Genomic DNA, 12,913 nt, shown 5'->3' with positions numbered 1-12,913 from the left:
TAGGTCACTTGAACTTCTCCACCTAAATTAACTGTCCTAATAACCACATGTTCCTTGGGGTGTTTTTGGGTAGAGTGGGTGGGGAGAGAAGAAAGGAGCTTGTTAGTTGGAGCCTGCCTTCCCCTGCTCCTCAGAGCAGCTTCAGCTCCAGGCAGAGAGGTGATGTGAGACAGCAAAACAGGGGCATGGGGTATGAATGTGCCCCTGGCACTGTGCCGGGAGCAGTCAATGGAAGAGGGCTAGCAATTTTGGAGGAGTATCCACTGCTTGTGGCAGGAGGAGGCTAAGAGAACTGCTCTGAACAGCACTGTGCCAGCAGGGCTGGAGCCCCAGGGTAAAACCTGGTGGAAAGGTGGGTGTTTTCTTCTGGAGACACAGCACTCATGAGCAGCTGGGAAAGCTGTAGCTCCCTGGGGTCCATGAAGGACAAGCTGGAGCTGCGGCTCTGCGTATCTGTTCCCCTTGCGCACCCACCCTGGGTGTATGGGGAAGGGGTTGCTGATGTGGCCACGGGGCACCCACTGCCAACCCTTGTGGGTCTGGGTGGGGCTTGGGAAGCTGCAGGAGGGGGTCCCATGCAGGGATTTGGCCGGGAAGCTCCTCTCACAAGGCACATCACAGAGCAGGAGCAGGGTGTGCGATGCGTGGGGGGACAGCACAGCGACAGCCCCAAACGGGGCAAGCTGGGCGTGTGGCTGACGGAGCCTGCAGCAAGCAAGCGGGAGTTCAGGCCCTGAGTCAGAAAGCTGACCTAATTTCCAATTTTCACGTCTTCTCTCTGATTCTGTTTTTTTCCCTGTCTTCTACATTATTTACTTCTTTTTCCTGTGTCCTTTCCCACTGGTTGCTTGAACTCACCCAGTTTCTTTGGGAGACGCGTTTCTATAGGCATAATCGTTCCAGCCAGTCGTTAATTTACAAACAAGGATACTATTGTAGTCAAAGGATTCATTACTACTGCTGTGAAACAACTGCCATGCCATCTTACTTAACTCTTCAGCTCCACTCTTGCTTTCTGCCAGCAGCAGAATCAGTGACAAACTGCCCTTTTAAAAACCTGCAAGCATGCAAACTGGGGATGTGTTATTTTATTTTATTGCTCTTACTGCAGAATGTTGTGGCGTTATAATTAACTGCAGGTCATTATAGTGTTTCACACTGTACTTCTTGATTGTGCAGCAACAAAAAGTAACTTCATAGTTCAACTTCTCATTTGAAATAAGGCTTTAATATTTACAGGAGGATTAATAGTATATTCTGACTGCTTTTCTAGAGACCACAGGACAAGTTCTGCTCACCCCGTCAGGAGCTTGGAGTGAATTCACTGACTAATTCCGAAAAGTGTAGGGTTTCTTTTTTAATTTATTTAAACAATTAGTCTTTCAGCTGCCTTTCATTTAAACCTGTCTTTAGCCATCCTTATTTCTCAGTGCAGGTGGGGCTTTAGTAAAGGCATGTAATCCCCAAACCAACCAGATTATTAACAGTTGAGAGGCTGGACTATATGACCTTTTAAGATCCCTTTCAACCCAAACTATTCTATTATTCTATGACTTATGTTTTCCCTGTGGTATCAGGAGCCTATGTTGGTGGGTGAGGAAGAGTGGATAGAAGGTTTTGTATAGAGACCCCACGCACTTAGTCACAGAAAAAGTACATCCCAGGGTGGTCGGTTTGTCTCCTCAGATTCTGGTAGGACCTTGGGCAGTGGGAACAACTTACAAGCAGCAGCAACAGGAAAGCAGCTTTGCCTGGCCCAGGCCGCCTGTGAGTTTTTAGGTGGGACTTAAAAAGAAGGCAGGCAGAGGACCCTGCTCAGTTTTGTCCACTTCCAAAGGTGACATTTGAGGGTCTTCATTGGTTTTGCAGTATAACAGAGCATGTGTTTTCCTCCATGATTAAGGCATTACATAAGCTTTTGACTGGAGACCTTATTGCATCCTTTCAGTATTTAAAAGGGTCCTACAAGAAGGTTTGGGACGGACTTTTTAGAAGGGTCTGTTACGACAGGACAAGGAGTAATGGTTTTAAACTAAAGGAAAGGAGATTCAGGCTCAATTGTGAAGAAGAAATTTTTTACAATGAGGGTGGTGAAACACTGGCACAGGTTGTCCAGAGAGGTGGCAAATGCCCCATCCCTGGAGACATTCCAGGCCAGGCTGGACGGGGCTCTGAGCAGCCTGATCTAGTTGAAGATGTCACTGCTCATGGCAGGGGATTGAACTAGATGAGCTTTGAGGTTCTGTTCCAAACCAAACTGTTCTATGATTCTATGACTGATGACCGAGAGCGGTGTCTAGGGTGCTGTAGCAGGTATGGATCGGCACGTACAGCTAATTGCAAGGCTTGAGAGGATTACATTGCTAATCTAGATATCTTCCCTGCCTCATCACCACCCCCTTCCTCCTGCCACACACATGCACACATATTTGGATCCTGTAAGGATCCAAATAGTGATGGGGGCAGGGATATAAGGAAAGTGGCTCCCTGAGAGCTTGCAGTGGCTGGGAGAGGACAGGTCCCTTCCAGTTGTTTCTGTGGCATCAGGCTGGCAGACTGTCCCTCCCTGGGATGGCAAGGCTAGCTGCAGGAGGGATAGCAGCTTGCAGAGGGTAATAATAAAATGTTGTGTCCCCACAGTGCCATTTGCAGTGCCATTCGGTGACTGCCAGCGCTCACCTCTGGACCAGTGGCACTGGCATTGTGGTTCCTGTAGAGCAGCTTGTTTCTGTCTCGCATGCACAACCACAGGGGTTGGGGAAGGAGGTTCATGGCACTGAGCTGGGATCCCTGCAGGGCAACAAGATGTCATGGGGCAGATGGAAACATAACTCTTCTACTAATTCCCTGCAAAATCCAGAGCAGTATTTCTCAGCCAGAAGCAGCTCCCTAGGAGTAGAGAATACATGTGTTTGTTCTTCCTAAATAATTCACTCTTGACACTTGGCAAGCTTATCTCTGCCCGGGTAGTATGAACTGGGCAGTTGGGAACACAGGGTATCACCACAGGGTGCCTCTAAAGTCTATCAGTGGGTAAAAGCTATAGTGAAGTCCAAGGGAAGAAGAGGCTGGTGGGTTTTACTTGTCTTACAGTGGCCCTGAGATGGTCCCACTGTGCTGAGTAGCCTGTCTAAATTATTTTACTCCTCAAGAGCCTACAGTGTAAGGCTGCCCTGTTGCTAAGTGATTTTCACAGTGTTGTTTTACCAGCTTCCAGGCTGATGTTCTTCCTGCATCACCTGACAAGGAACTGGCATCTCAGGCAGGTTTGCTGCCTTACCTGGGAGTAGATGAAATGTTGGTATCTCTCTGGTTTGTGTCTGGCACATAAAAGCTTTGATAGCCTACCTCTTGGGGGTGGTTGGGTTTTTGGATACCCGAGGAGAAATTGGAGCCAGGCAGGGAGAAGGGAGACACCTGCGTGGTCTTTGTCCACCTGAGGCACAGTTCAGCATGGCTCCAGGAACTACTGCAAATGTAGCTGGTCCTGGGCCTCAAAGAAGAGCACATTGAAGAATTTGAGGTGTGTGCCAAGGCCACACCTGGGAACTCCAGTCTCTGCTGCCTGCTTGTTTTCTGGGAGACTATAAGCCAGTTCCTTATCCTAAACTAAATGGCCTTAATTCCCAATCTGTAAATACTTTATGTAGCTCACTGAGTGCTCATCTATGGAGGTGTGTACATTTGAGGTGGGCTTGACTGGAGCTGTGTGTGCAGGCTTCCTGAGGAGGGATGCCCATGGGCACCACCCTAGGGGAAAGGGAAGCATCTCCAGGCTCCCCCCATCCTCCTCCTCTTTGTCCTGACAGCAGGGCTCTGGGACTCTCCCTAGCCGGGTCCCTGACACCCTCTAGTGGTAATATTTACATTTAATATTTCAGGAGCTCTCAAAACTTGGGGGTGTTTTTGAGCACCCTCTGATTAGCAGTCCACCCACTGCTGAGTACCTACTCCAGTGCCCTATGCCGTAATCTGCAGCTTGGGGACTAACAGGAAATTCTGTATTCATTGCTCTTTTTTGTCAGTGCTGGTAAGTACAAGCTTAATGCTGTCAGCAGTGGCTAGGGCAGACTGGCTTTGGGATTGGCTGTAGTGCAACAGGTTTGTTCCCACCAAGTGCTTTTCAGCTGTTCATCTCCCCGTCTCTGCTTGCTGCCAAACGTAACCTTGATGTTGGAGAGAGGGGAGCTCTTCTGGCACCTCCAGGGCATCATGGCAGCTGCAGGGGTAGACACTGGGTGCTGGGGGAAGTGCAAGGCAGGCTGCCTGGATGGGATGTTGAAAAGAGGGGAGAAACAGGCTGGAGCTGGATGAGAATGTGCAGGTGAGAGGATGTGTCCTGCAGCATCCATCTCGGCTCTGATTCAGGTGTGGCCCTACTCCCCTTCAGACAGCGATGACTCTCATCTAAGCTTACCCTTATTTTCAAGTGGAGCCCAACTTGCAGGGTGCCCCTAGAAACCCTGGTGCTTCCCATGGTAGGTAACTGAGGGATGGGTGCGTGCAGCCTGGCAGCGTGATGGCTGGCTTCCAGGTGAACACCATGCAAAGAATTAGTTGTGTCCTGATCTACAAACTGGTGTCCTTGAAGTCTGAGCGGGATAACTGGCTTGGGAGGAACTTCTCTTGTGATAACACACCTCCCCATGTGTGCTGTCATACCTTTGCTTGCTTTTCTGTCCATGACTTCCTGATCTGCTCCAGCCTGATGGGCTGAGCGATGCCTGTAGCCCTTTTGGTGGCACAGGCCAGCAGCCTCTGTGCCTTGGGGTGATGCATGAGCCCCAGTGGACCTGCAGCCCTCCCGCGGGACTCCCCAGTGCTCCGCAGCACTCAGAATGAAATGCTCATCGGGCTTCTGAAATGAGCTGTGACCTGCTGCCATGTTCAGCTGCCTCTTGAGAATGGCGTTTTCCCCTCTCTCCTACCCGCCTCCCCAGTCCCCAAACACGGTACCCCAGTTGCATCTTGCAGTGTAACTGAAAAAGTTGTTCGTGCATCACTGGTCAAGCGTGAGAGTGAAGCACAGAGCCCTTCTGCTACCCCAGCCAGCTCAGGGCTCTTGCCTGTCCCTCTTGACGTCTCATCCTTCGGAAACTGTGCTTTCATTTGGTGAGTGTGTCTCTAATCCTTCTGGGTTAGGAAGGTGACACTGACTGAACGTATGTCCATACCCAGCTGATGTAGACAATGTCCTCCAAGGCGGCATGCAGCCCAAAAGGTCTTACTGATTCCTCTAACCTGGAGAGTCTCGGCTGGCTTTTTTAACTGAAAGAGTAGGAGGAATGCAGCACAGCATGTCAGGTTATGACCTGGAAATACGAAGCCATGGTTCCAGTGGCTGAAGCGGTGCCTGCGCTGGCCTCTAACCTGCTTGGGGAACAGCATAGCTTGTTTGAGGTCAAGCCTTTATACAGGCTTCCTGGCATTACTCCTGGCGAGCGGGCAGCTCCATGTCTGGCAAACAAGTGCCTGGCCTGTACTCACCCTGCACAGCCAGGCAGGCTTTCTGGGTAAGCAGGGCACCCCTTTGCCTGTAGCCAGCAAGCGGCTGTTCTGCTGAGCAGGGCTGGGGGGCACACAGGCAACCAGGGGGGCACCCAGGGCTCTCAAATCGGGGGGGGAGGAGGGCATGCAGGTTTTCTTCACAGCTGCCCGCTTTCGCCCTGTATGCTGTCGTGCGGAGGCTGGTGTAGCAACCTCTGCCTTTGAAGCACCTCAGGAGAAAAGTATAATAACTCCCAACAAGGTGATGATCAGGTTTAATTTATTCAAATAACATAAGAAAAGTTATAAGAGCCCGTGGCTGGAGGGCAAAGAGAAAGGAGCTGCACGGCTATGGAAATTATTCAGAAAGGTTTGAAATGAGAAATTTAAATCTCATTGTGCAGGCAGTGTGAACCGGTGAAGTTAGTTGCTGCTGTCACTGCAGGTCTGGAAGTCAGAGGGAAGTGAGAAAGGCGAAGTGAGGTGGGCTTCTGGCCTTGGTCTGCCAGAGGCTATCACTGGGACAGGAGCCTCAGCGAGGAAGATGAGGGGAAGGAAGGGAAGAGGAGACCCGGCTGCAGGGACAGTGGCAATGGCCTGCGATGTAAATGGCTTTACCAGGTACGTTCCCTGTCAGGGGCAGGGCATTGCCTGGGTAATGAGCATGTGGTAAAAGCAAATGCTCCCATCTGGGCTGGATGTGGGAAGAACTCCCTCTTGTTTACTCCATTTCATGGCTTTTTTCTTTCCTCTCTTCTGACTTTTCTGCCATAAATAATCCCAGTAGTTGTCTTCACTGCATCTCATTGCTTTCCGTAGCCATGCCTGAGCGGAACAGCTGCAGTTTTCGGCAGCTCAGCTAATTTCGTCAAACCTTCCAGTGCTGTCAGTGAAACCAAACTGAGATATGTTAATTATATTCCACCAGTACATGGTGAAACCGTGGGCATTAATAGGCTCACTAACGCTGGCTTGCCTGCAGAGCTGGGAAGAAGCTTTGCATTCATCTTTCCACATGATGTTTCTTGAGACAACGAAGTCTAGAAGGGCTTCTTTTTAAGAAAGTCTGTCTTCTGGTGGTAGAACCTCTTGCAAAAATTAAGGCGCTTGCTAAAATCCAGAAAGGTTTGGGGGCTGCAGTTCTTTTTCATTCCGATTTTAGCAGCTGTACGTCCTTTCCTCCAGTTAATCAGCTGGAAAAGTACGCAGCAGTTTCATTACCAAGTGCCTTGACATGACCGTGTCCTGGGAGTGGGAGCTGGGCAGGCTGCAATTGCATTGCTGCCCTCAGAGGAGCCACTTCCCTCTGGATGCAGAAACCCATTCCTTTGGCCTGAAGGAGTCATTAGAACATGAAGTATGATATAAACAAAGGAGAAGGGAGTTGGATCTGCTGACTTTTTCGTGGACAACCCTGTGCAGTCACTGGGGCTGTTGAGCAGGAATTTTAGCACAGCACTGAAGTGTGTGCTGCAGGTTTCGGTCATTCGCAGCCAAGGGCTTTGGGGGCAATTCTCCCCTTTTTGAGGGACAGGTGTGAGCCAACAGCACTTTTCTAATACTTAATGATTAATTACAGCCATAAAAAGAAACCTCTCCCCCATCTCTCCTTTAATATATCTGGACTTTAGACTCAGCATTGCTGACTCTTGGGCTGTGTCTCCCCATCCCCCTTTGCTGCAGTGATCCCCGACTCGCTGCGGGTGACGGCGGTCCCCCAGACGCTGAACAAAGTGGAGCGCGACTCCCTGGAGCTGAAGTGTGAGGTGTCCAAAAGCACGACCCAGCACAGCCACGTCTCCATCGCCTGGTACCGGCAGCGAGGAAGCGAGGCACCCGTGGAGATCATCTCCCTCAGCCGTGACTTCGTCCTGCGGGCTGGCAGCGCCTATGCCCAGCGGCAAGCAACGGGGGACGTTCGCTTGGACAAAGTTGGGGAGACCACCTCGAAGCTCACCATCTACAACCTCCACCCGTCGGATCAGGGCGAGTTTTATTGTGAGGCGGCTGAGTGGATCCAGGACCCAGACAAGTCTTGGTATGCCATGACCCGCAAGCGTTCCCAGGGCGCCATCGTCAACGTGCAAGCCACCGGTCAGTATTTCCTCTACCTTTACTCGCTCGGCTGGGTGGTGTGAAGAGGTGGAAAACAGGGCTGTGCCATGTTAGGTGGCTGGGGCTTGGCTCTCGCCTTTGCTGTGTGTCCCTGACAGGGTGAAGCAAGGCAAAGGAGGGTCCAAGTGCTGCCTGCGGGCAGGGCAGATGTCAGTGAATAGCAACTAGGGGACACTGGGGTAGCAAGGGGGCTTGGGTGGCAGCCCCTTTCTCCTGACATAACCAGCAATCTGGGGCTGATGCATGAGATGCAACATAAATCTTAAGCACTTGGTGCTAGCGCAAGCAATGAGAATTTTGGTAAGTGAGGAGATAAGAGTGACAGCAGAAAATAAAAACTTTTGGCAAGCACTTCTGTATTGCACGAGGTCCATCTGCGAGTTGAAATCCTTCTCCCAGCCCACACCACAGGTTCCTGCTGAGAATCTAAGGACCTGGCTGAGCTCTTTCTTCCTCTGTGATATCCCCAAAGACCCTGCCTCTCAACCCCAGCTGTGTGGGGTGTGAGTAGGACTAGGCTCCAGCTTGCATCCAGCAGTGCCACTGGATGCTGGTGTCGCAGAAGAGCTGCTCCCAAGAGTAAAGGGTCATGACTGGGGAAGTCTTGAAGCTCTTGTGTGCTGGACAGCAAACTGTCTGTCCTGCAGCACAGCCGATCCAGTTTCTCACAGCAAAAGCAAGCCTGTAACCTGTGGATGTACATATTTGAGGGATGTTGGCCGTGCAGGGAGTATCAGTTTGTAAATACCTCACACGAGGTGTGCTGGATTTCCTGATGGGCTTTGCCGTGCTGACATGAGTTGTTCTGTCTCTCCCTAGATAAGGAGTTCAGTGTCCGGCTGGAGACAGAGAAACGGACGTATATTGTGGGTGAGCCGGTGGAGTTTCGTTGCATTCTGGAGGCACAGAATGTCCCTGACCGCTACTTCTCCATCTCCTGGGCCTTCAACAGCTCCCTCATCGCCAGTCTGGGACCCAACGCCGTGCCGGTGCTCAACAACGAGTTCGCCCAGCGTGAGGCCCAGGGCCAGCTCAAGGTAGCCAAAGAAAGTGACAATGTTTTTGTGCTGAAGATCTACCGCCTCCGCCTTGAGGACAGCGGCAAGTACAACTGCCGGGTGACCGAGCGGGAGAAGACAGTGACTGGGGACTTCATCGACAAGGAGAGCAAGCGGCCAAAGAACATCCCCATCACTGTCCTGCCGCTCAGTAAGTAGAGATTTGCCCATCCCCTCCTGGCGACAGTGTTCTACTGGGCAGCTAGCTGGTGATGCCATGAAGTGCCCAACCTTCAGTGGTGGGAAGAGGGAGGATAATAATATGCATGCTGTGGATGCTTGAAAACCCAGCTGGCAAGATTTGGCTTTTTTTAATGGGAAGGAGATGGTAGAGAAGGAGGGATATGTGTCAGGTCTGTAGGTGGGTAAACATGCCCCCAACTTGGTAATGGCCCCAAGTTGGCGGTTTTGGCCTTTGAGCTGAAGGTGTGCGAGGTAGCTTCCAACTTGCTCCTCACACCTCTCTTTCCACCTTGCTCTAAAGTACTCAGAAGGTGTCGCGGGGAGACCAGGTTGGCTCTGGTTTATCCTAAGAGCTTCTATGCTCCTGCAGGCCATTCAGTGGCTGTTGTTCAGCTGTCTTGCAACACAGCTGTACTGGGAGAAACCAGGGTTCCTGTGCTTCTCGAGCCCCAGTTTGCTCTTCAGCATGGAGGTCTGTCATGGTCATTGTGTGTCTGCCAACCCTGGTGAAAGCAACCCTGCTGGAGGCTCGCCTGAATGCCTTTTGTGTTTGTCAGGCAAACATCATAAACACAGAAATAATGGGGTGAAAGGAGAGAGTTCACTGACTCATGCCTTATTTTGCTTTCTGAAACTTAGGTAGCCATGGCATGATGAACCATGCACATGTTGGCCAGGCTACCCTGGCAGTGGGCTTTGGCCAGAGGGCAGCTGCAAGAGGATTTCACATGATGTTTGCTTCCTGTCTCTCAGGTTTCTAGGGAAATGCAGCCCTTTCCTGTAGCTTTTTTTTCCATCCTCATTTCTCCAAAAGAAATTCTATTTTCTCTTACCAATATTTTGGCTCATTTGTTTGGCTTTTCGAAATCTTGCTCTGGACACATCTCTAAAATGTAGTACTTCTAGGCACAACTACCTTTCAGAGAGATTCCATTCCTGCCATTTGATAAATCACCAGCTCTAGGAACAAATGTGATGATTTTTCAAGGGTGTTGAGTGTCCATAACTCTGACAGAAGACAGCAAGAGTAACCAGCACTGAGTATCTCTGAAAAAACAGCCGTAAAGCCTTACATCTCTGGGAAGCTCAGGATATCATTTTTTGTGATGCTACCAAACATTGATAGCTACCTCTAGTGTCATTAGCGATGGGAGTTTGGGGGAGCTTCTCCCAAAAGTTTTTGTAGGAATGGACATGGCAAGATGGTGATCAGGATGATGTGAACTGAAAAGCCCAGGGAGCTGGAAGCTTTTTCTGGCAGAAGCCGGTTGCATGCAATGCATGTTGTAGCAACACAAATTGCCTCAAGTTTTGCTGAGATCCCATCCTGGACCTGCGACCAGAAGATGCAGCAAAGTCTTGTGAGCCGTAGGCAGAGAGATTTCTCCCAGCTTTGGCCGACACATGGTTTGAGTGTGCAAGTCACCAGGAGCAGCTCGCTGCCCACAAGCTGGTTTTGGATGTGGTCACGCATGAAGTTAAGACGTGCCTGGACCCAAATGTGTGGGCAGTTTCCTGCACCTGGTAGAAAGCCTCTCTGGCCGGCAGCGTCCTTCTTGCAGACCGAGAAGTGGCGAGTGTGTATCATCTCCCCTGTGTGTATGCGTTTCTCTCCTTAGAGACCAGCATCTCCTTGGAGATTATCAACAACGCCAGCAATGTCTTGGAGGGGGAGAGCCTGCGCTTTGGCTGCAACGTGCGCTCAAGCATCGGGCCCCAAAGCCGCCTCTCCGTGGCCTGGCACCTGGTGGACAGGCTGAACCGGCGCAGCGAAATTGTGCGTCTGGATCGGGAGGGGACCCTGCAGCCAGGCCCCTCGTACGCCGAGCGCAGCAGCTATGGGGGCATCCAGGTGGAGCAGGTCCGGCCAGGCTTCTTCACCCTGGAGATCTTCAACAGCGTCAAGGCGGACGAAGGCCACTACGAGTGCCGGGTGGCCGAGTGGACGCGGACACTGGATGGGGAGTGGCAGATGGTTGGGGAGCGGCACACTGGCACCCCGGTGTCCATCACTTCTCTGGGTGAGTACTCAAGGCACGGGGGCCACGGGGCCGTGCTTTCTGTGTGCCTGACCAGCCCAGGAGGTCACCTGTGAGTAAATGGGGTTGCTCTTGGCACTCCTGCCCTTGCTTGCTGGCAAAATGGAGGTACCTGGCAGTGGCCTGCAGTAGGTTGATGCAAAACACCTGCATGCCCCATTGCGTGTGGAGGCAAAGTCTGAGGGGTGGCTGTGGCAGGAGGAAAGCAAGCGGGGTGGCTGAGGAGAGGGGCAGTGCTTTCAGCATCCTTCCTAGGAGGGAGGGAGGCTGCCAGTCCCATGATACGTCCCCCCAGCAGTGGAGCCAGGCTATGGTCAGGGCCACGGTGTTGCTCCATTGGCAGCCCATGGGCACTTGAAGCCTCCTTGCCTGCCCCAGGTAAACCTTAACCTCCGCTTGCCAGAACAGGAGGCTAAAACACTGGACATCTATTGGCCCAGCTACCAGAAATGGGGAACATCTCTGACAGCATTAGAAGCCTGCAGGAGATATGGGTCAGGCACTGAGCTGCTGGCCCAGAACCACAACATCGTCCATGACCAAGTTGAACTAGGAGCTGGAATCATTGCAGCTGGTACTCGGCCAAAGAGCTCCTCCATTTCAAACACAGCAAAACCACGTCAGTTTAGGAACAGGTGGGTAGGGCATGAGGGATTTTGCGTGGACCGTGAATTACTTTGGTCCCACTCAGGCCTTGCTGTATTAAGTCCTGAACTACTTCCCAAAGTACTCTGCAGGAGACGGAAGAAGGGATGACTGCTCCAGTGAGGCCACTGATCTGCAGAATGCCAGGGCTATAAACAATAGGAGAACGCTACTGCGAGGTCAAGTTAGGAATTTTGGGTGGGCTTTTTTTTTCTTTTCGGTTCTCTGCAGTATTATGCTTTGGCAAGATGTGTGAGACCAGCCTTCAAAGTTGTATCATAGATTAAAATCTTGCTTTTTTTCCTTCTTTTCTCGCCTTCACTTTTGACCTTCTTTCAGAGACTGTTCTGTCCGGAGCTGTAAATCTTTTCTATATAGCTTCCAAAAGCAGGTAGGGATGTTAGTTTGTAAAGGACTAAAGGCAGATTCTCGTGTGGTTTCAACAGTATCTTCCTTGTGAGTTCAGCAGCCTTTGGCCTGCTGTAAGTCCACCTATCAGCCTTTCTCTTTGCTCTGCCCCTTATCACTTTTACTCTTGTTAAAATTTAAGGTGCTCAGAATTGCCCAGCAGTTCCAGAAGATGCAGTGGAAAGGTAGTGGTTCCTCCTCCACTCCTTGTCGCAAAGAAATTGCCAGCTGTTGAGCATGTTCTGTGAAGTCCTAAGAAATTCCTAGGTCCTCTTCCTATCTGCAAAGCTGAAGTAACTCATGAAAATTTAGTGAAGGAAATATTGAGTATCGTTTCGTTGCTGCTGATTCTGATATTTTTTGTTCAGCGTAATGTTTTTGAAGTGTCCTGAGAAATTCAAATTGAAGGTGCTAAGAAAGAACAAGAGAGGTTTATGGCTACAGAAATTGCTAGTAAAAAAAAAAAGCAGTAAATTTAGTGGCACTCACATTTCAAGTTAAGGTCTAATCGTTTGCCAGTCTGCCAGGGTAAGAAACTCTTTAGCTGAAACAGCACAGATGATGTTCAAACCTATAAATCTTATCTACAGGGTGGTTCAGAAGCAATAGCCAGAAGAGGGATGTGCTGTCAGATGAGACCAGATGTCCCTGAACTTCTGAGGATCTCGAGTGCCTGGCAGACACTTCAGTCCCTGGCTGGCTGGGGAAGCAGGGTGCCAGCCGGGTGAGGGGGGAGCTGCTGTATTCTTGTAGGGAGGTCTTGCAGAATATCTGCCCGCTTTTATGCCTGGCTTCTCTTCTTTTGTGCCAAGCCCTGAAGGAAGAAAGGCCTTTGTGTGTTAACCTAAGTGCCATGAGTATGTTGCCTGAGGACCTGAGAAACACACCTGGCTTTCACACAGTGGTCAAGAGAAGTCCCTTCCTGAAGCTGCCTGGGCCCACTGGAGGTTAAACTTGAGGAAGTCAGATGGTCTTGGT

The 12,913-nt window shown here is 50.8% G+C and overlaps 1 protein-coding gene across 2 annotated transcripts in view; it reads left to right on the top strand.

Moving 5' to 3' along the window:
* Positions 1–12,913, top strand: part of IGSF3 (immunoglobulin superfamily member 3) — a 104,043-nt gene that overhangs the window by 60,001 nt on the left and 31,129 nt on the right. The window contains exons 3-5 of one of the 2 annotated variants that reach the window (XM_065065267.1): positions 7,171–7,581; positions 8,422–8,811; positions 10,463–10,864. In XM_065065267.1, coding sequence (XP_064921339.1) covers positions 7,171–7,581; positions 8,422–8,811; positions 10,463–10,864 — 1,203 coding nt within the window. The remainder of the gene's footprint in view (positions 1–7,170; positions 7,582–8,421; positions 8,812–10,462; positions 10,865–12,913) is intronic. The other variant, XM_065065276.1, reaches the window with a different exon arrangement.

Source organism: Columba livia, chromosome 1 (genome assembly GCF_036013475.1).
Source record: "Columba livia isolate bColLiv1 breed racing homer chromosome 1, bColLiv1.pat.W.v2, whole genome shotgun sequence".
NCBI lineage: Eukaryota > Metazoa > Chordata > Aves > Columbiformes > Columbidae > Columba > Columba livia.
The sequence above is the reverse complement of the archived record's forward strand: the minus strand, read 5'-3'. Positions and strand labels throughout refer to the sequence as shown.